The 23907-nt window shown below is 37.0% G+C and overlaps 1 protein-coding gene across 1 annotated transcript in view; it reads left to right on the forward strand.

Moving 5' to 3' along the window:
* GABRA3 (gamma-aminobutyric acid type A receptor subunit alpha3) overlaps positions 1-22381 on the forward strand; it is a 349455-nt gene extending 327074 nt beyond the window's left edge. Inside the window, exons 9-10 of the mRNA XM_021683536.1 lie at positions 4338-4549; positions 21815-22381. Of these exons, the coding sequence (XP_021539211.1) occupies positions 4338-4549; positions 21815-22150 (548 nt within the window). The 3' untranslated portion in view covers positions 22151-22381. The remainder of the gene's footprint in view (positions 1-4337; positions 4550-21814) is intronic.
* Positions 22382-23907: the final 1526 nt, after the last annotated feature.

Here is a 23907-nt window from a genome sequence, read left to right on the forward strand (position 1 = left end):
TTCTTTTTCCAGCTCCTTTAGCTATAAGGCTAGGTTGTGTATTTGAGACTTTTACTGTTTCTTGAGAAAGGCCTGTATTGCTATATATGTCCCTCTTAGGACTGCCTTTGCTGCATCCCAAAGGTTCTGAACTGTCATGTTTTCATTTTCATTTGCTTCCATGTATTTTTTAAAATTCTTCTCATGGCACCTGGGTTGCTCAGTTAAGCATCTGCCTTTGGCTCAGGTCATGATTGATACCAGGGTCCTGGGATTGAGCCCCACATTGGGCTCTCTGCTCTGAAGGAGTCCGCTTCTCCCTCTCCCTCTGCCTGCCATTCCCCCTGCTTGTGCTTACTCTCTCTCTGTCAAATAAATAAATAAAATCTTTAAAAATAAATAAATAAATTCTTCTTTAATTTCCTGACTGACTCATTCATTCTTTGGTAGGATATTCACTAACCTCCATGTATTTTCGGTCTTTCCAAATTTTTTCTTATAGTTGACTTCACATTTTAAAGCACTGTGGTCTGAAAATATGCATGGAATAATCTCAATCATTTTTGTACTGGTTGAGACCTGATTTGTGACCCAGTATGTGATCTATTCTGGAGAATGTTCCATGTGCACTAGAGAAGAATGTGTATTCTGCTGCTTTGGGATGAAATGATCTGACTATATCTGTTAAGTCCTTCTGGTCCAGTGTGTCATTCAAAGCCCTTGTTTCCTTGTTGATCTTCTGTTTAGATGATCTGTCCATTGATGTCAGTAGGGTGTTAAAGTGCCCTGCTATTATTGTATTATTATCAATGTGTTTCTTTTTGTTATTAATTGGTTTATATATTTGTCTGCTCCTGTGTTAGGGGCATAAATATTTACAATTGTTTGATCTTCTTGTTGGATAGACACTTTTATTATGATATAATGTTCTTCTTTTATTACAATCTTTGGGTTAAATTCTAGTTTGTCTGATATAAGGATGGCTACTCCAGCTTTCTTTTGATGTCCATTTGCATGATAAATTGTTCTCCACCCCCCTTCACTTTCAATCTGGTGGTGTCTTTGGGTCTAAAATGTATTTCTTGTAAGCAGCACATCCATGGGTCTTGTTTTTTTTTTTTTATCCATTTTGATACCCTATATCTTTTGATTGGAGCATTTAGTCCATTTACATTCAGAATATTTATTGAAAGATATGAAGTTAGTGCCACTGTATTACCTGTAAGGTCGCTGTTCCTGTAGATTGTCTCTGTTCCTTTCTGGTCTTTGTTATGTTTGGGGCTCTCTCTTCGCTGATAGGATCCCCTTTAATATTGCTTGTGGGGCTGGTTTAGTGTTCACTAATTCCTTTAGTTTTTGTTTGTCCTGGAAACTCTTTATCTCTTCTTATATTCTGAATGCCAATTTTGCTGGATACAGTATTTTCGGCTGCATATTTTTCCCATTTAGCACATCAAATATATCATGCCAGTCCTTTCTGGCCTGCCAGGTCTCTATGGACAGGCCTGCTGTCAGCTTTATGTGTCTACCCTTGTAGGTTAAGGATCTCTTGTCCTAATCTACTTTCAGGATTTTCTCTTTTTCTTTGAAATTTGGAAGTTTCATTATTATATGTGGTGTGTTTTTATTGATTTTGAGGGGGGTTCTTTGTGCCTCCTCACTTGAATGTCTGTTTCATCCCCCAGACTAGGGAAGCTCTCAGCTATAATTTATTCAAATAAAACTTCTGTCCCTTTCTTCTGCTCTTCATCTTCTGGGACCCTTATTACCTGGATATTATTTCACTTTATGGAATTGCTGAGTTCTCAGAGTCTCCCTTCATGATCCGGTTGTTGTCTTTCTTCTTTTCAGCTTCTTTATTTTCCATCATTTTGTCTTTTATATTGATGACACTCTCTTCTACCTCATTTATCCTTGCTGTTAAAGCCTCAATTTATGACTGTATCTCAGTAATAGCATTTTTAATTTTGACCCCATTAGATTTTAGTTCTTTTATTTCTATAACAAGGGATTCTCTAGTATCTTATATGCATTTTCCAAGCCTAGCTACTATCTTTATAATCATTATTTTAAATTCTAGTTAAAGACATATTACTTATATCCCTTTTGATTAAACCCCTGGCAGTATTACCTCCTGTTCTTTTTTTTGGGGGGGGGTGAATTTCTCTGTCTAATCATTGTGTCCAGAAAAGAAAGGAAGATAGAAAAAAAAAAAAGAAAGAAAAGAAACCAGCAAAAACAGCAATATCAACAACGGCGACAGCGACAACAACAACAAAACCTTCAGGAAGTGCTTCTGGTGTATGCTGTGTACAGTCTGCTATTGTGTTTTGCCTGCTCTTTCCCACTGGTCCTTCCTCTACAGAGTTCCTACTTGCTTGTAGTGGGGAGTGTTTGCACCTTTATGAAGGTGTGCTTTGATTTGCTTGTCAAGATAAGCCTCACATGTGCCACATTCTCTCCCTCCAACTGTGTAGATTGTTTCCTTAATCCTCAGATCATCTTCCTCATTGTTTAAAGTAGTTGAATTTTGGTCTAGTTGTATTTGAAGGGCAAGGCAATTTCATGGTCCCCCTACTGCTCCACCAGCTTAACTCCACCACTCTGCTTGCTTTTCTATATAATCTGTCTCACCACATTAGGACTATTTTCCATGCCCTACTTGACCCAGACCTACATTCCCCATACTCTTGAGCATGCCAACACTTAGAAAGAGGGTCTGACTACTCCCTCTTCCTGAAGTCTGGATGTCTTTGGATACAACATTGTCAAAATTCTAAGGTATAGAGACTGTAGGAAATATTCATAGATGGGGAGAATGGAGGCACAGAGAGATGAAGTAAATTAACCAAGATACAAAGCAAGTAAGTGGTAGAGCTCAGGACTTCTAATTTCTAGTGTAGATATTTGAGGCTAGAATACTATTGCTAACAATCATAAGTTTATTATTATTATAATGTTTAAAATGTGTTTATAATTATACCACTATAATTAATTATATAATTATGATAATATTGTTAACAACAGTAGAAATAAAAATAATGTTAATTATAGAAGCTACTATTTCTTGAGTGTTTACTCTGTGCCATATATTGTGCTATGGGTTTTATAAACATCATCTCACTGGATTCCCCAACGAATTTCTGAGTCTGGTATAATCACACATTTTACACATAATAAAACAGGCTTAGTGGGGTAAATCACCTTGTTCTAGGTATATTACTAGTAAGTAGAATTGCCAGAATTTCAGTCAATTTTCAATCTGATTATAAAGCTCATATTGTTCACCACAACACTGTATAGCTCAGATGTATATCTAAAATACAAACAGATTAGAAAAAATAATTTTAATAAATTATAAGTGAATAAAGGGAAGTCTTAAATTTAGGTTAATAACACCACCAAGAAAAAAGAATTGATCTAAAAGCAAGCTGTGGTTTGACAAAAACTCACAAGAAATAGATATTGGAATAACTTTGGTTGTCCACAAAGCTCAATAGGACCTGTACTGTGATGCAGCTAAAGTACCATCTTCTACAGTGGTTTGTTGCAGGATTAGAATAGTGTCCAAAGTAAGGGAAGTGAAAATCTTGAGTCTTGGGCTCAGGTTCTGGGCTGTTCAGAAGAGAACTACCAGAATGGGGAAGGAAAAGAAACAAGAGAAAGAAGTGGCCATGTCAATTCTGGAGATTAACAGATTCATGAAGAATCATGTCCACCCTCTCCAACTCTCTGAAGAACTGTCCTGGAAAGGAGGGAGCAGGCTTTTCTTTCCTGTGTTGCCAGAGAAAGAACACTGAGATCAGTCAGTGGGCTAGGAGTTGTTAGAGTAAGGCAGGTTTCAGTTCAGAAGGTAAGATTTTCTGATTAAAAACTATTCTTACCATGGAGTAGATTACCTGTTCTTCAGTGGAAATGTTTAAGCAGAGGCTAGAGGAGAACTTTTATTTTTTTTTAAGATTTTACTTATTTATTTGACAAGATAGCAATAGAGGGAACACAAGCAGGGGGAGTGGGAGAGGGAGAAGCAGGCTTCCCACTGAGCAGGGATCCCAACAGGGGGCTCAATCCCAGGACTCTGGGATCATGACCTGAACCGAAGGCAGATGCTTAACAACTGAGCCACCCAGGCACCCCTAGAGGAGAACTTTTAGAAGTGTTATACTGGAGATTTCTATTCCTGTGATAACTGGGATGGGGTAATTACTAGGTAGAACCATCCCATGTTGACATCCTCTGTGTTTACTTTAAAGGGACCATTTTGAGTGCTCCTCCTCATAAGTCAAATTTGGTGATCTCATCATATATGCTCTAAATGTCTTCCAGTGGCAACTGGTTCTCATCTTCTCTCTCCCCAGGTGTCACCACTGTTCTCACCATGACCACCTTGAGTATCAGTGCCAGAAACTCCTTACCTAAAGTGGCATACGCGACGGCCATGGATTGGTTCATAGCCGTCTGTTATGCCTTTGTATTTTCTGCGCTGATTGAATTTGCCACTGTTAACTACTTCACCAAGCGGAGTTGGGCTTGGGAAGGCAAGAAGGTGCCAGAGGCCCTGGAGATGAAGGTGAGATACAGCAAGGGTGGGGGCTGGGAAGCACTCCCTGAGAGAACTGTATTGGAACCAGGAGTGGGCAGCCTGCAGCCTGTGGGAACTGACCAAGGCTGTGTGCTATTCACTGGGGTCATCAATCCAATTCTCAACTGGAGTGCTTCTTGGCAATGTGGAGTGTTTGCTGGGGGCAAAGAAAAGAGGTATCATGGAGGGTTGATGTCTTGTGATGAGAGACCGACCCTAAGTATGATACTGCTAGAATCAAGGGGAACACATTGTATTTATAAAGCCACCCAGAAAAGTGCACAGTCTCTAGGGCCAACTCTGCCCTTCACTTTTCAGTATATTCCCAATACATTCAAACTAAAGAGATCATTATTCCTTCTGTGTCTCTGCTTAATTTTTTATGCTCTACCTAGACTATTCTTCTCTTTTTTTTCCTGCCTGGTGAAGATCTACTCATTCTTCTTTTTTTTTTTTTTTTTCCAACTCATTCTTCAAGGACACAGTTTAAATGCTATTTTCTCTATAGAACCTTTCCAAGAATCTTCCAGATAGTTTTAGCTTTTCTTCTGGTAGGAGGAGGGTGATGCTACTATTAAAATCCTGCATTTGTATTAGAGTTGTTTATCTGCCTCCTCATCAGACCGAACATTTTGAGGGCAGGGGCTTGTCTGCATCATCTTTTTAACTAGCCAGTATTCTTGCACAGCACCTGATTCATAGTAAAAGCTGAATAATTGTTAGTTGGATTGGTGGAGAGATGGGAAGGAGGAAAAAAAGCCAATAAACCAACCAGAGTTGGTAGGAATAAAACATAAATGCTGTGAAATCAAGATTATTGTCCTTGGCTGCTTTAAAAGAGTTCAGATCTCTAGATCTAGATGAAGACTATCCAAAGATGCTAAAAAGAACTGGCAGATGTGGTCCCAGAACCATTCCAGTACTATGAAGAATCATGGAGAAGAGAAAAGATAATGAAGATTTTTCAAACTGGAGGAAAAGATTCTATATTTCATAGAATACAGACTGGTGAGTTGGCAAAATTTTAGAATAGATTTTCACTGTTTAGATAGAATTTATTAAGTCCTTGCTATAAATTATGAAGAAATAAGCATGTTTCTACTAACTATATCTACTCTATCGTAGGAAATTTTGGGGTGGTTTTATTATTATACTTAGTGTAGTTGTTACCTTTTTATTCTTAAAATATATTGATCCATCTAATACTTGATTTGTCATCTATGAACAAGGTCTATTGACCCATCACACACTACAAAACAAGAAAATTTGTATACTTACCTCTCACTTTCTCTGTCCTTGTCATTTCCTAACTTTTGTTTTTTATAATGCTATTTCTGCATTGTCAAACTATTTCTGCACTGTCAAGGTTTATAGCATTTACATGCTTTTATGCAGTCATAATTCCTATAGTCGATTAGTCATATTTCTACATTTAAATGGATAAGAGGACTATTTTGAGAAGATAGCCCATTTTTCCATTCATTGCTTAGTTACTCAAGGCTATCATCTAAAAGATTTTTTAAGGCTCATGGGAACATATTTCCTACTATATTGCATGTATAAAATTATCTGTCAGTTGTTTATACTTGAATTGTAGTTGTGCTGTTGTATAATTCATGGGTCCCATTCTCTCTCTGATGTCCATGTAGACATTAATTGCTATACTCAATTCTATCACTGTTTCTATGAAGAATTTTTTTAAAGATTTTATTTATTTATTTAAGAGAGAGAGAGCAAGCATAGGGGAGGGTCAGAGGGAGAGGGAGAAGCAGGCTCCCTGCTGAGCACGGAGCATGCATCAATACCAGAACCCTGAGATCATGACCAGAGCCGAAGCAAGATGCTTAACCAACTGAGCCACCCAGGCGCCCTTGTTATGAAGACTTGATTTCATGGCCTAGAAGCCCATACAAATGTATATTTTATTTACAAATTCAGTTACTTTACAAGCATATATCTTGATCTGTCTGTATGAATTTTTTCCTAGGACACCATGTGGGGTTTTTTCCAAGTTTTTATTTAAATTCCAGTTAATTAACTATAGTGTAATATTAGTTTCAGGTGTACAATTTAGTGATTCATCACTTACTTAAAATACCCAGTGCTCATCACAAGTGTCCTCCTTAATACCCATCACCCATCTAACCCACCTCCCTTCCCACTTCCCCTCCAATAACCATCAGTCTGTGCTCTATAGTTAAGAATCTGTTTTATGGTTTGCCTCTCTTCCCCACCCTGTGTTCATTTGTTTTGTTTCTCACATTCCACATATGAGTTAAATCATGGTATTTGTCTTTCTCTGACTGACTAATTTCACTTAGCATAATACTCTCCAGCTCCATCCACGTCATTGCAAATGTCAAGATTTTGTTCTTTTTATGGCTCAGTAATCCAGGATATATATCAAAACTTCTTTTTTTAAACTTATTTAAATTCAATTAGTTAACATATAGTGTATCATTAGTTTCAAATGTAGAGTTCAGTTATTCATCTGTTGCATATAATACCCAGTGCTCATTATATCATGTGCCTTCCTTAATGCCCATCACCCAGTTACCAGATCCCCCCACCCTCATCTCCTCCGGCAACCCTCACTTTGTTTCCTTTGTTCAGAGTCTCCTATGGTTTGTCTCCCTCTCTGATTTTGCCTTATTTTATTTTTCCCTCCCTTCCCCTATGATCCTCTGTTTGTTTCTTAAATTCCACACATGAGTGAAACCATATGATAATTGTCTTTCTCTATTGACTTATTTCGCTTAGCATAATACTCTCCAGCTGCATCTACATCATTGCAAATGTCAAGATTTTGTTATTTTTATGGCTCAGTAATATTCCATTTTATATCTATACCACGACCTCTTTATCCATTCATAAGTTGATGGATATTTGGGTTCTTTCCATAATTTGGCTATTATGGACATTGTTGCTATAAACATTGGGGGTGCGTATATGCCTTACAATCAGTATTTTTGTATCCTTTGCATAAATACCTAGTAGTGCAGTTGCTGGATCATAGGGTAGTTCTATTTTTAACTTTTTGGGGTACCTCCATGCTGTTTTCCACAGTGGCTGCACCAGTTTGCATTCCCACAAATAGTGTGAGAGGGCTTCCCTTTCTCCCCATCCTCCCCAACATCTGTTGTTTCCTGCTTTGTTAATTTTACCTATTCTGACAGGAGTGAGGTGGTATCTCATTGTGGTTTTGATTGTATTTCCCTGATGATGAGTGATGCTGAGCATCTTTTCATGTGTCTGTTACCCATCTGGATGTCTTCTTTGGAAAAGTGTCTATTCATGTCTTCTGCCCATTTCTTAACTGGATTGTTTGTTTTGGGAGTGTTGGGTTTGATAAGTTCTTTATAGATTTTGGATACTAACCCTTTATCAGATATGTCATTTGCAAATACCTTCTCCCATTCCATAGGCTGCCTTTTAGTTGTGTTGATTTTTCCTTCACTGTGCAGAAGCTATTTTGAAGTCCCAATAGTTCATTTTTGCTTTTGTTTCCCTTGCCTCGGGAGACATATTTAATAAGAAGTTGCTGTGGCCTAGGTCAAAGAGGTTGCTGCCTGTGTTCTCCTCTAGGAGTTTGATGGTTTCCTGTCTCACATTTAGGTCTTTCATCCATTTTGAGTTTATTTTTATGTATGGTATAAGAAAGTGGTCTAGTTTCATTTTTCTTCTGCATGTTGTTGTCCAGTTTTCCCAACACCATTTGTTAAAGAGACTGTCCTTTTTCTGTTGGGTATTCTTTCCTGCTTTGTCAAAGATTAGTTGACCATATATTTGCAGGTTCATTTCTGGGTTTTCTCTTCTGTTCCATTGATCTAAGTGTCTGTTTTTGTGCCAGTACCATACTATCTTGATGACTAAAGCTTTGTAGTATAGTTTGAAGTCTGAAATTGTGATGCCTCCAGCTTTGCTTTTCTTTTTCAAGATTGCTTTGGCTATTTGGGTCTTTTGTGGTTCCATACAAATTTTAGGATTGTTTGTTCTAGCTCTGTGAAAAACGTTGATGGTATTTTGATAGGGATTGCTTTAAATGAGTAGATAGCTTTGGGTATTTTAAAAATATTTGTTAAATACAAAATTTAGGATGGTTTGTTCTAGTGCTGTGATAAATACTGTTGGTATTTTGATAGGGATGGCACGAAATGTGTAGATGGCTTTGGATGGTATAGAACTTTTAACAATTTTGTTCTTCCAATCCATGAGCATGTAATGTTTTTCCATTTCTTTGTGTCATCTTCAATTTTTTTCATCAGTGTTTTATAGTTCTCAGAGTATAGATCTTTTACCTCTTTGGTTAGGTTTCTTCCTAGGTATCTTATGGTTTTGGATACAGTTGTAAATGAGATCAATTCCTTGATTTCTCTTCATCTTCATTGCTGCTTTATTATTGGTGTATGGAAGTGCAACAGATTTTATATATTGATTTTGTATCCTATATCTTTACTGAATTTGTGTATCAGTTCTAGTGATATTTTTGGTGGGGGCTTTGGGTTTTCTATATAGAGTATTATGCCATCTACAAGTAGTGAAAGTTTGATTTCTTCCTTGCTGATTTGGATGACTTTTGTTTCTTTTTGTTGTCTGAATGCTTAGGCTAGATGTCCAGTACTATGTTAAATAACAGTGGTGAGAGTGGACATCCTTGTCTTGTTTCTGACCATAGAGAAAAAGCTTTCAGTTTTTCCCCATTGAGGATGATGGTCACTGTGGATTTTTCATATGTGGCCTTTATTAATGTTGAGGTATATTCCCTCTATCTCTACTTTGTTCAGGGTTTTTATCATGAATTGATGTTGTACTTTGTCAAATGCTTTTTCTGCATCTATTGAAAGGAATATATGGTTCTTATCCTTTCTTTTATTAATGTGTTGTATCAGATTGATTGGTTTGCAATATTAAACCAGCCTTATAGCACCAGAATAAATCCCACTTGATCATGGTGAATGATCCTTTTAATGTACTGTTGGATTCGATTTGCTAGTATCTTGTTGAGAATTTTTGCATTCATGTTCATCTGGGATATCTACCTGTAGTTCTCTTTTTTAGTAGAGTCTTTGTATGGTTTTGGAATCAGGGTAATGTTGGCTTCATGGAATGAATTTGGAAATTTTCCTTCCATTTCTATTTTTTTGGAATATTTTGAGAAGAAATCTATAGATTCACAATTGTCTTTGTTTTAGGAAAGGTTTCCTAAAACATATCTGTGTTCTGTTCTCTTCCTAGAAGCACAAATTATACATATCATAGAGCTTTCTTTGTCTTCCATATCTATTATTTTTCTCCAATAATTTTTAACTGTTATTTTCCATTTCACTTTGCTCATTTTTCTCAAGCCCATCTTCCATGTCTCTGACCATTTTTACCAGTGTCTATTCACCTTCATTTTTGTGGTAGTATTATTTTTCCTTATTTTAATTTTATAATCTTTGTTGACTTATTTTTTATGTGTTTTATGTTTGCTTTTTCGTGTTGTTCCACAATTATTTCTTGGTCATTTCCCCCTTTTTGCAACACATTTTGCATCAGTACCATATTCGTTTGTTTTCAATTATTACTTGAAGTTGCATTAGGGGAATTCTTTACTAGCCCTGCTATGTGTGATAGTATCATTTTGGGGAGGGACTGAGAGAATGAGTAGGATAGTAGTGAGTAGTTGAGACTAATTAATTTGATCATCGTCTGTTATCTATAAAATTCTTAGGAGTACTCCTCCTTATAGCTTTGATTCTGCTTCTAACTACCAGGAAGTTTTCCTTGCTCATAGGAAAGTCCTCTATGTATGGTGCAGAGGCGTCTGTATGCATTTGTATGTGTATGTATGTGTGTATAGTATTATATCCTTTAATTTTTCTAGTCTCCACCTCCTCTGCCACTATATGGTGGTCAAACAATATTTCAGCATGTTCTCAGTACCAATCTGAAGACTGATTTTGTTTCAAAATGAGAGCCATTTTTTTCCTCACTCAAGTCATGCCACCCATCTTTTAGGACTCTGTTCTTGGCCTGAATTCCAGAATAAGAGGCATCCTCAGTGTCTTCTTCACCCTGATCCAATTTTTACTGTGTTTGGGAGTCCTTACTTTTTGGGATCAAGGTTAAAAATGCTTTCACATTTCATCAAAACTGGAGTTTGAGTTTCTCCCATTTTCCTTATAGTTTTTACTTGGTTCCAGAGAAGAGAAGGAAGCAAAGATGTCCTTACTCTGACATATTAAACTGAAAGGTCCCCAGAATATATTATTAAACAGATGCTTTAAGAGCAGTTAGCACTAATCACTGATATCCAGCCTGAATTCACTAAGAAGAAATTATGCCAAACTTACCTTAAAAAATTGTATTAAGGTTTTTTTTTTAAAGATTTTATTTATTTATTTGAGAGAGAGAGAATGAGAGAGAGCACATGAGAGTGGGGAGGGTCAGAGGGAGAAGCAGACTCCCCACCGAGCAGGGAGCCTGATGCGGGACTCGATCCAGGGACTCCAGGATCATGACCTGAGCTGAAGGCAGTCGCCCAACCAACTGGGCCACCCAGGTGCCCTGTATTAACTTTACTAGACTGGTAGACCAGGGAATATCATATACTTTATCAAGACATCTAACTACTTTTTTTTTTATTATGCCTTCATGAAGAAGAAACAGCAGTTGAAAAAACAGTACATTTAAGCTGATGTCACTGGTTGACTAATTGAAGTCAAATAGAATTGACTGATGAATGGATGTCAACCTGAATGGATGTCCCTGTGATAGTCCGTAGGGGTTCATCTTTGATCCTTTCCTCTTAAATGTTGTCATCAATAATTCAAATTTGTAAGTTGGCATTAATGAATGTTGGTTGGAGAAGATTATCTCCTGAATTATAAATCAAAAAGAATTTCTGAAGTTTGAGAGAACAGGCTGAAACAAGAGATTAACATTAGCTGAATCAAACAAATTCTTATACATAGATACAAAAAACCCCACATTAGTTCTTGATAGGAAAGCTTAATAATAATTGCCCATTATAAATAAGATGCTGGGATACAGGGGAAAAGCAAATTTAATGTAAGCCTTCCATCCAGTGTAACTTTCAAAAAGCCAAATTTGATTTGAGTTTGAAATAAGAATTACCTAGAACAAGTGAGATAATAAGCCCTTTTTATTCTATACTGGTTGAGCCATGTTTAAAGAATATTGTTCCAGTTTGGTTACCATAATGGGCATATCTCAAGGGAATGATGATTGCTAATTTCAGATATCTGAAAGGCTGTTATGTATGTCTTTTGAAAAATGTCATGGACTGTTTTCATGGCTAGGAAGAGGTGCAGGAATGATTTGAAGGCAGAGAGAGAACTAGAATAGATTAGTAAGAGACTTTGGATGTCAAAAATGATGACCATTTCTCCAATTCCAAGGAGTGCTGAAAATGAAAAAAAAAAAAAAAAAGGACAAAAAGAATCATCTAAAACTCTTCTGCAAAGATGGTGATATCAGTCTTTTTCTTTAGTCCCTCTCCATGGTCAATCCATTTATCTAAAAGAAAGCAATTTTGAAATTTTGAAAAAAAAACCCTACAGAACACATAAAAATGGATCTTTACTAATGATGTAATGTATGGTGACTAACATAAAAAAATAAAATTTAAAAAAAATCAAGAAAATATATATCACCAAAAAATGGATCTTTAATGTGAGGGTGCTATACTTTGTCTATACTGCTACAATGTGAAGGAACTAACAGTGAGAACCACTGACCCACAGAAAAAACGAAGTGCATTGAAAATAAAAATATTGGTATCTAATTATAATTCAGTTTAGTTTTTTCCTCCTTTAGAGAAACATATTAAACCTTATTTGATTTATAAAGCTAGAATGGATTTAAAAATAATATGATTTAAAAATTTATTTCTGATTTATACTATGGTTAGAGATTAGATAAAATGTGATGGGTGAGATTATAAAGGAAAGGAAAAGAAGGAATAGGTAGAAACAAAACCTCATTTATAAATGAAGACAAATGACTACCTTATAATTGCATTCTGAAAAGTAGATGAATTGTGGGCTTCTGAGGATCAACTACATGTGTTTATCACTGCTTCCTCTGACAATCCCACTAAAATGAGAGTAAAGAAATAAAATAGGTATAAATAAACACCAGGAGAACTGGAGAAGGGATTTCAGTCAGACAAGAGATTTTAATACATTTTTTTTAGAAGAATGAATGTGGAAAGAGAGAATAAGCATAATCTATTAAGCTAGAGTAAGATAGAACCCTAGAGAAACTCAGGGCTTGAGGTGCTTGGTATAGCAGAGAATGAAGCAACTAGGAAGATTGGTTAAAAGTCTGTGTACAGAGCCTGCCCAACATATAAAATGTCTGCAGCCAAATGTATACTTTCCAGAAGAATTGCAGAAGTTTTTAAAGAAGCTGAATTTCTCCAGAATAAAGACCATTACATACTGACATTTTGAAGTACCCCATAAAAAATTACCTGCTTCCAACTGATCTTAAATCATGGATGAGTCCACAAGCTCAGCTCAGGTACACTTAGCATACATGCATCTTTTATGTTGTCAAATAATATTGGCATATCAAGGATTATCAAAGTGAAGTTTGCAATGTGAAAGAGAAAAGCAAAGATTTTTTTGTAAAAACTCATCTTGGAGGAAACAGGGATAATTTAGGGATTAAAGAAAATTCTAACTTTTATATTTGTAAATAGATCCATAAAGCAATAAGATGCTAATATAAAAGGAAATCAGAGAATAAGGAAGAGCTCTTGAAATTAAAAAGAAGTGCCAAAATAAAAATTTTAATAGAGAGATGGAAAAATAACTGAGGAAAATCTCCTTACAAGTAGGGCAAAATGAAAAAAAAAAAAAAAGAGAGAGAATGTAAAAGAAAAGACAAGAGACTTAGGGATGAATCCAGCAAGTAATCCAACTCAGAAGCTGCAGAGTGAACAGAGAAAAGCGAATGAAGGAAATTAACAAAGAACTAATACAAGACATTTTTACAAATGGAAATACATAAGCCTCCAGATTGAAAGTGACTTCATAGGCCCACATAAAGGCACATTATCATGAAATTTCAGAAAACCAGAGATGAAGTGATAATCTAAAAAAAATCTTGAAAGAAATGTGGGTTTTTTGCAAAGAAATGGTTACAGAATGGCATCAGACTTCTCAAGTATACTGGATGATGGAAGACAGAGGAGTAGTAAATCTCATAAATCTGAGGGACACATGCTTTTCAACCTAGAATCCTGTGCCTAGCCAAAGTATCAATTAAATGAAGAGGTACAGTAGCCATTTTCAGACATCTAAGATCTCAGAAATTTCCTATGCACTCCACCTTAGGAAGATACTGGAGGATATGTTCTATTAAAACAAAGAATAGAACGTAAAAGACAAAGACATTGGATCCAGAAAAGAAAGTATCCAACAGAGGAAATAAGTGAACAGAAGTCCTAAAATGAAAGCTATGCACCAAGCAAACCTGGAGAGGAACTAGTCTAGTTTGGGGCAGGAGGCTAGATGTATTTATATAGTCATTTATAATGATGTTACCACTGATTATTGATTGAACTAAAAATATTGTTATGATTTATTGGAGGATGCAGGAAGGGTTACATTAATGAAGTAAATCATTATCAAAAAAGATTGGTTATGTGTGAAACTAATAGCATTATAAGCATATTATTTAGAAATATCACTTAAGAGATTTAAAAATAATTAAGATTTGCTGGACAAGGTGAGTACATTGAGGTAAGGGTTTTCTGGTTTTCATTATAAGCCTTTTTAAGTTTTTTTTTTTTTTTTTAAACTGTGTGTTACTTTGATTAAACTTTTTAAAATTAAAAATAAAAGCAAATAAAATGAAATAAGCCTCTACATTTAAAAAAAAAAAAGATTATTCTTAGAACTGCTTTTAGGGGCACCTGGGTGGCTCAGTCAGTTAAGCATCCAACTCTTGGTTTTGGCTCCAGTCATGATCTCAGGGGTCATGATATTGAGCCTTGTGGGCTTGTGCTGGGCATGGAGCCTGCTTGAGATTGTTTCTCTCCCTCTGACCCTCCCCTAAATTTTTTTTAAAAAGAATTGCTTTTAAAATAGTCATAAATTCTTACCTAAATCTTGGAAATGCAGTAATTCTTAGCTTCTTTTTCTTATTATAAGAATATTTGAGGGATGCCTGGGTGGCTCAGCAGTTAAACATCTGCCTTTGGTCAGATTGAGTCCTGCATCAGGCTCCTTGCTCAGCAGGGAGCATGCTTCTCCCTCTGCCTGCTACTCCCCCTGCTTGTATGCTCTCTTTCTCTTGCAAATAAATAAATTAAATCTTTTAAAAAAAGATTTTCCTTCTTAAAAAATATTTGAGGGCGCCTGGGTGGCTCAGTTGGTTAAGCGACTGCTTTCGGCTCAGGTCATGATCCTGGAGTCCCTGGATCGAGTCCCGCATCGGGCTCCCTGCTCGGCAGGGAGCCTGCTTCTCCCTCTGACCCTCCCCCCTCTCATGTGCTCTCTCTCTCTCATTCTCTCTGTCTCAAATAAAAAAAAATCTTTAATAAAAAATATTTGAATGCTCTAGAATAATATTTTACATTAGAGAATATACTCAACTTCCATCCACATCTTGGAAAAATTTAGTTTATTATTATCAATGGCTTTTAAATCTGTGGGGCATTCCTGTAAATACAGCCACAAATTGAATCACCCCTTGGAGTGAATAAAATTCCCTGTGGATTAAGTTGTACTCATAAACTGGTAGTTTTCCTACCCTGTTCTATGGTAGACATAAATGCCCTGACAACAATAGTATTATTACTATACAACATCATTAGTTTTTGATATAATGTTCAATGATTCATTAGTTGAGTATATCACCCAGTGCTCATCATATCACATGCCCTCTTTAATGCCCATCACCCAATTACCCCATCCCAATCTTTTAATTTTTTATCATTCACTCCACTTAGGTCACATTGGCCTCCTTTATGAACTTTGTACATGTCACACACCTTCCAATGGCAAGTGCTTTGTCACTACTATCCTTTCTCTCTGAAAGTTTTGTTTTCAGATCTTTTCATGACTTGCTTCCTCATTTTATTCAGATCTCTGCTTACCTGCTTGGATTTTCTCTGACTAGCATATATCATACTTCTCTACCCCTGACCTGATTTCAAATACTATCTATGTTTTGGTGGGTAGAAAGGTACACAGTGAGTTAAAGTAAATTTCATATAATGGTTTTTGCATCCTTCATGGAGAAGGTAAAAGGAATTGTCAAGATTTAAAATAGACTTTATAAGAAATAGAAAACAATTGATTATGAACACATAGAAAGATTGCAGGCACAGATTGAAGGACTAGAATAATTCAAGAATATAAGCTTATAAATGCCACCAATCCATCAATGGCTATGGAAATTTTTTTCAGAAACAAGTAGAAGGGTTGGATTGGAGTGACTGAGGAAGTTGATGATGCTGGGGAATGAGTACAGTAATATACCACCTGGCCAGGTCTGGTTAAGAAAGCAAAGAAAACAATGATGGATTTTGAGAAATTGCAGAGTTATTCATTCATTTGTTAAGTATTTACTGTGTGTCTACTACATGGTAGGTTGTGTGTTAGGTGCTGGGTGTACAGCAGTGAACAGTAAAACATGGCCCCTTCCCTCAAGGAGGTCAAATTGAAACTACCCATTAAACAAGTAATCCCCATTCTCCCCTCCCCCCTCCCCCTAGCAACCATTCTACTTTCTGTCTCTATGAATCTGAATACTCTAAGTACCTTATTTAAGTGGAATCATATAAAAATTGTCATTTGTGACTGGCTTATGTCACTTAGCAAAATGTCCTCAACATTCATTCATGTCCTAGCATGTATCAGAATATCCTTCATTTTTAAGGCTGAATAATATTCTATTGTGTGGTTAGACCACATTTTGCTTATCCATTCTTTTCTCTATAGATACTTCAGTTGCATTTGCTTTTTGCTCTTGGGAGTTATGCTGCTATGAACATGGGTGTACAAATTTTTTTGAAGCCTTGCTTTCAATTTGGGGGAATATATACCCAGAACTAGAATTGCTGGGTCACACTTTAATTCTATTTTTAATTTTTTGAGGAGCCAACGTACCATTTTCCATAGTGGCTGCACCATTTTACATTCCCAACAGTGCACAAGGACTCCATTTTTTCCACATCATTGCCAACACTTGTTATTTTCTGTTTTATTGTGGTTGTTGTTGATAGTAGACATCCTAATGGCTCTGAGGTGGTAGGTATCTCATTGTGGCTTTCTTTTTTTTTTTTTTAAGATTTTATTTATTTATTTGAGAAAGGGGGAAAGAGAGAGCACGAGTGGGGGGGGCAGAAAGAGAGGGAGAAATAGACTCCCTGCTGAGCAGTGACCCCGATGTGATGTGGGGTTGGATCCCAGGACCTTGAGATCATGACCTAAACTGAAGTCAGATGCTTTACCGATTGAGCCACTCAGGAGCCCCTCTCATTGTGGTTTTCATTTCCATTTCCCTAATGATTAGTGTTTGTTAAGCATCTTTTCAAATGCTTGTTGGCCATTTGTATATCTTTTTTTTTAAATTTTATTATGTTATGTTAGTCACCATACAATACATCATTAGTTTTTGATGGCCATTTGTATATCTTTAGAGAAATGTTTATTCAAGTCCTTTGCCAGTTTAAAAATTGGGTTGATTAGGTTTTTTCCAATTTGTTTTTAGCATTTTTTTTGCCTTTTTTATTGAAGTATAATTGACAATTTCTTATTAGTTTCAATATCTTACATACTATCTTAATAGTACAATCTTATTAGTTTCATGTGTATACCATGATTTATTTTATACATTATGAAAGGATCCCCATAAGTATAGGTACTGTCACCAAAGTTATTATAATATTATTGACTGTATTCCCTATGCCGTACATTACATCTCCATGATTTATTTTATAACTGGAAGTTGGTACCTCTTAATCCTTTTCACCTATTTTACCTGTTCCCCCAATCCTTCCCCTCTCCAGTAACCAAGTTTCCTATATCTAGAGTTCATTTCTGTTTTTTCTTAGATTCCACATATAAGTGAAATCATATGGTATTTGTTTTTCTCTGAGTTATTTTAGCATAATACCCTCTAGGTCCATCCATGTTGTGGCAAATGACAAGATTTAATTATTATGGGTGAGTAATGTTCCATTGTATATATATGCTATATCTCCTTTATCCATTCATCTATTGATGGACACTTAGGTTGCTTCCATATCTTAGCCATTGTAAATAATGTTGCAATAAACATAGGGTCTATGTATCCCTTCTAGTTAGTGTTTTCATTTTCTTTAGGTAAATACCCAGTAGTGGAATTACTGGATCATATGATATTTCTAAATTTTTGAGGAACCTTCATATTGTTTTCCATAGTACCTGAATCCATTTACATTCCTACCAACAGTATATGCAGGTTCCCTTTTCTCCACATCCTCACCAACACTTTTTTTTTTGTCTTTTTGATAATAGCCATTCTGACCAATGTGAGGTGAATATCTCATTGTAGTTTTGATTTACATTTTCCTGATGATTAGTGATGTTGAGCATCTTTTCATATGTCTATTGACCATCTGTATGTTTTCAAGTCCTCTGCCAATTTTTTAATCAGGTTGATTATTTTTATATTAAGTTGCATAACTTCCTTATATATGTTGGATGTATGATTTGCAAATATCTACTCCAATTTAGTATGTAGTCTTTTCATTTTGTTGATGGTCTCCTTTCCTGTGCAGAAGCTTTTAGTTTGATATAATCCCATTTCTTTATTTTAGCTTTTGTTGCCATTTCCTAAGGAGATTTGTCTTAAAAAATATTCCTAAGACTGATGACAAATAGCTTACTGCCTATGTTTTCTTCTATTTTCTGTTTTCAGGTCTTCCACTCAGGCCTTTAATGCATTTTGAGTTTATTTTTGTATATGGTATAAGATAGTGGTCCAGTTTTGTCCTTTTGCATGTAGCTGTTCAGTTTTCCTAGCACCATTTATTTAAGAAACTGCCTTTCCCCCATTTGATCTTTTTACCTCCTTTGGTCATAGATTAATTGGCTATTTATTCATAGATTTATTTCTGGATCCCCTTTTCTATTCATCTATATGTCTATTTTCATGCCAGTACCATACCATTTTGATTACTATAGCTTTGTAGTATGGTTTGAAATCAGTGAGCATGATACCTCCAGCTTTGTTCCACTTTCTCAAGATTGTTTAACTATTTGGGGTATTTTGGTGGTTTCATACAAATTTTATAATTTTTTGTTCTAGTTCTGTGAAAAACACCATTGGTATTTTGACTGGGATTGCATTGAATCCATAGATTGCTTTGGGTAGTTGGGCATTTTTAAAATGTTAATTCTCCAAATCCATGAGACAGTATAATTTTCCATTTGTGTTGTCTTCAATTTCTCTCATCAATGTCATAAATCCCCCTTGGTTAAATTTATTCCTGGGTATTTTATTATTTTTTATGCAACTGTAAATGAAATTTTCCCTTTTTTTGCATTTTAAAAAATTTTTATTTAAATTCTATTTAATCAACATATACTATTAGTTTCAGAGGTACAATTTAGTGATTGTTTGCATACAACACCCAGTGCTCATTACATCAAGTGCCCATCACCCAATTATCCCTTTTCCCCACACCCCTCCCCTCCAGCAACCCTGTTTGTTTCCTATAGTTAAGGGTCTCTTATGGTTTGTCTCCCTCTCTGTTTTCATCTTATTTTATTTTTCCTTCCTTTCCCCTATGTTCATCTGTTTTGTTTCTTAAATTACACATAAGAGTTTCTTAAATTCCACATAAGAGTGAAATCATATGGGGTTTTCTTAATTTGTCTGTTAGCTCATTATTAGTGTATAGAAATGCAAGTGATTTCTGTATGTTAATTTTGTATCCTGCAACCTTACTGAATGTATTAGTTCTAGTAGTTTTTCAGTGGAGTCTTTAGGGTTTTCTATATATAGGATCATGTCATCTGCAAATAATGACAGTTTTTTCTAATTGGGATGACTTTTATTTCTTTTATGCTGTGGCTAGGACCTGTAATACTATATTGAATAAAATGTGAGAGTGGACATCCTTGTTCTTGATCTTAGAGAAAAAGTTTTCACCTTTTCACCTTTGGGTATGTTAGCTGTGGACTTGTCATATATGATTTTTATTATGTTGAGGTACACTTCTATCCTCACTTTGTTTATAGTTTTTATTATAAATGGATGTTGAATTTTGTCAAATGCTTTTTTCTGCATCTATCCACTCATTTATCCCACACCCCCTCTCTGATTGAAAACTCTAAAGTCAGCATGGGCAGGCAGAGCAGGAGGGCATGGCATACAAGGCCTTTGCCAAGTACACTGTGATCCAGCTACAGCAGACTTCTTATCATCCCCTCAAACAAGCAGTGCCCTTAGCCTGTGCTGCATCTTCAACTGATGAGCTCCTGCTTATCTTCTGTGACTCAGGTCACAAACTTGATTGCCTTCTCTGAGCTACCTTTTCCAACATCTATAGGTACTTTGTCCCTTGTTTTACGGAATTCTCATCATATATGTTATAATTTGCTCATATCTGTTAGAACTCTGATCATACTATATAGCACTAATGTGTTCCTACAGCTCTCTCTCCCACTGGACTGTAAACTCCTAGAAAACAAGGATTGAAATGGATTCATCTTTTAACCTTCCCACCTATTCCTAAATACCTAGCATAGTTTTGACCCAGTAGATATTCAGTAAATATTTGGCAAAGTTATACTTGAATCAGGAAGGTAAATGGCAGTATGGTCTAAAGGGGGAAAAGATCAAAATGGTAGGGACTCTGATGTAAAGAAGAAAATAAAGAGATTAGGAGAAAGGGGTCAGTAAGAGAAGGTGGGAGTAGAGAAACCCTGTAAGGGAACTATGGTTCTCTATTGATGCCAATTCTTAGAGGGGTGAAAGAAGCAGAGGAGTAAAGTAAAATTACAGATGCTGGGAAGCAAAATAACACTGAGAAAGGGAACAAATGAGGTGTGAGAAATTAGGGCAATGCAAGTAGTTATCACTTTTCATCAAATACTCTTGGGCATTTCTGAAGCTCATCTATCCCCAACTTTTCCCTAGAAACAAAAAGGGATGGAAAGAAGAAAAGGCCAGAGTGCAGAGGGAGGCAGCAATCACTATAGACTATGAGCTCAGCCACTCTCTTCTGATCTAGACCTGAGCTTTGTTTCCTCTTTTCTTCATGGAGGGTCCATGTGTACACAAATCATATATGTGGGAACAAATGGGCACATGTGTGCATGTTTGTTTCTCATTGAGTTTTTTTTATTCTGAAAAAAAAATTTACAAAAGGCAGTGTCATAACAAAGGCAGAAACAGCCAGGGGCTTGCTGTGTCAGAGGGAAATATTTGCATAGCTCCCTGGAGAGGCCTTGGCTCCTGCCTGCATCCATGTATGAGTGGAAAACCCTGGTGTGCCCCCTAGTTTGCTGAACACATTTACAGTGCATGAAGGGTGAAATACTGTTGTAATGATGCATGTAAACATGCCATAGTATTTATTGTGTCTTTAAGATGAAATGACTTTCAGACTCACATAGCTCTCTTCCTCACAGGGGATGTGCCACTTGATGGTTGAAGCCTTTTGGAGTTATTTCTCGGGTAACCAAAAAGTGCCTCGCACCTATAGAAAGCAACACAGTACAGCCCTGGATAAAAGTCAGGAGCCCAGGTGGCTAGTGTGGGCTCTGCTACTCAGTCTGAGGCTGAGTTTTATCATCTGTCAAATGGGAGTAACCTCACCTACCTACTTGATAGGGTTACTGTGAGGATCAAATCACATGACTATATAAGACCCTACATGTGACCAACATTTCACAGTTTTCCAGTGATTCTTACCAGCATTCTTTCATCTGATCCTCCCAACAACCCTGCCAAATATTTTGATTTTCATTTTACAGATGAAGAGACTAAAACACAAAGAGAATGACTTGGCCAAAGCCACATAGCTAGTAAACCAGGATGATGCAAGTTTTCTGTTTTCAAGCTTGTCTTCAATTATCCTTAGACACAAACCTGGCTACTCAGTGCTATTGGCTTCCTGGCCCCTGTTTCTTAACTTCCCTCATGGCTCCTCCTCCCTACAGCCTCTGAAGGTGCTCTGTATAATGAATTAATTAGCTTTTGTTTTGTCCCCCCTTCTCCCCTACTTTTTCTGGCTCCTAGAAGAAAACACCAGCAGCCCCAACAAAGAAAACCAGCACCACCTTCAACATCGTGGGGACCACCTATCCCATCAATCTGGCCAAGGACACTGAGTTCTCCACCATCTCCAAGGGCGCTGCTCCCAGTGCCTCCTCAACCCCAACAATTATTGCTTCGCCCAAGACCAACTACGTGCAGGACATCCCGACTGAGACCAAGACCTACAACAGTGTCAGCAAGGTTGACAAAATTTCCCGCATCATCTTTCCTGTGCTTTTTGCCATTTTTAATCTGGTCTACTGGGCCACCTATGTCAACCGGGAGTCAGCTATCAAGGGCATGATCCGCAAACACTAGATAGTGGGGATGCAGCAACCAGAGCACTGTATACCCTAGGAAGCATCCAGGCACCCAAACCCCAGGGCTCCCCTTTCTGTATTTCAGGATTCTTCTTTTTAACTCTCTACCAAGCTGTGACTCTCAATTCATATTTATGAATCTCAATGAAAAAAATAATAACAGAAAAATTACTTGTCCCTCTGACATTGCTGAGTGTACCCTCATCAGAGCCAAACACTGCCATTTGTTCAGTTGCTCATCTTAGTCTGTCAGTCAGTCTCCCCCAGCTGAGGGCACTGCATGTATTTTATTGCACTCTGCCCACTGCAAAAAGAACAGGAGACTCAACTACTTGTAGTGGGAAACTTGGCTATTTGAGTGGTCCAGACCAAGGAGGATTCTTGACTGGTCCAGATCAGATGATTCTGACTCATTCACGAGCCAGGCTATCCCATGTGGTCCTGGCCTGTTATTTCCTTTACCTACAGCTGGGCCCACTATGCAAAAGTACTGCTAGCAAAGGCAGGAGCCAGTGCTAACCTCTAAACCTGGCCCCAGCCTCTTTATTGGCTTGGAGGTTAGTGGGGACTGTTGAAGCTCACTAATGTCAATGATATATGGCCAAAACAGAACCAACTAGGCCAGCCTGGCCCCAAGATGGCTGATGCTCTGCCATGTTTGGCCGCTCAGGAAAATAGTATCTTCTTTGGTATATCTCTCCTTCAGAAAAGTCCTTTGACCCTCCCTTGTCAGCTGGACGCTGCTTAGTTTGGACTCATTACTGTCTGCAAATTCTTCAGGAAAAGGATCAAGTATTTTTGTAATTTATATTAAAAAGGGACAAACAGAAACAAAAAGATCTAAATCAAATGCCTACACAATATTTTTTTAAAAATTAGGTAGGAAAGTCACCTCCCTGCCAAGGCAACTAGTCAAATACTGGATGAGGCAAGAGATTTGGGCTGGGTGGTAAAACTTAGTCTGACTCTAAAGAGAGGGCCACTGGCAGGTGAAAGTCCAGTTATTCCTTCCATGCCCTCCACACTCTAAATGCTAGCCCAGGCCTAAGAACTGTGCTCTCACTATGTCAGGGAACTATGGTTCTCTATTGATGCCAATTCTTAGAGGGGTGAATTGGAGTCTAGTTGATTTTTGAGTCAAGTGAATCATTATTACCAGTTTGTTAATTATTACTAGGGGCCATTTGATCTCATTTGTTCTTAATGTATTATGATTGTAAAATTTTTATAAGATAGAAAAACTGAGTCTCAGATGTTTAAATGACTTGCCTAGACACCTTATAAGTGTCTGTAATAGAGAACTATCATGGGTCCCTTTCCAAAGGCCAAAATGAAGACAGGACTGAGAAGCCAGGTCCACCTGACCTCTAAATCAGCACAATCTCAACAGTCCTGCTGACTCCTGCATGCAGTTTGGTTGGACACCAAAAAGATTTGTAGAAAGAAGTCACAATGTGTCACCCAAGGAGACCACTTCTAATAGTCATGGCTCAATGGAATGATATTAAGATGGCAGTCCCAGCCACTAGTCCAGATTATCCCAGAAGTCTAAGCCACAGATGGCACCAAAATCAGACTCTCCCTGCCCACTACCTAAACAAAGCTCCTAAGGGGTTTATCATTAGCCACTGGTTGCCTTTGCACCCATCCATCCCCTCCATCCCCTGCTTCTCTGCCATTGCTGGGATAATGCATGCCAGTCCCATTATTTCTGAGTATGTCTGTAGGCAATTTCATGACTAGAAGAGTGTAGTG

The sequence above is a fragment of the Neomonachus schauinslandi genome, chromosome X (genome assembly GCF_002201575.2).
Source record: "Neomonachus schauinslandi chromosome X, ASM220157v2, whole genome shotgun sequence".
Lineage (NCBI taxonomy): Eukaryota > Metazoa > Chordata > Mammalia > Carnivora > Phocidae > Neomonachus > Neomonachus schauinslandi.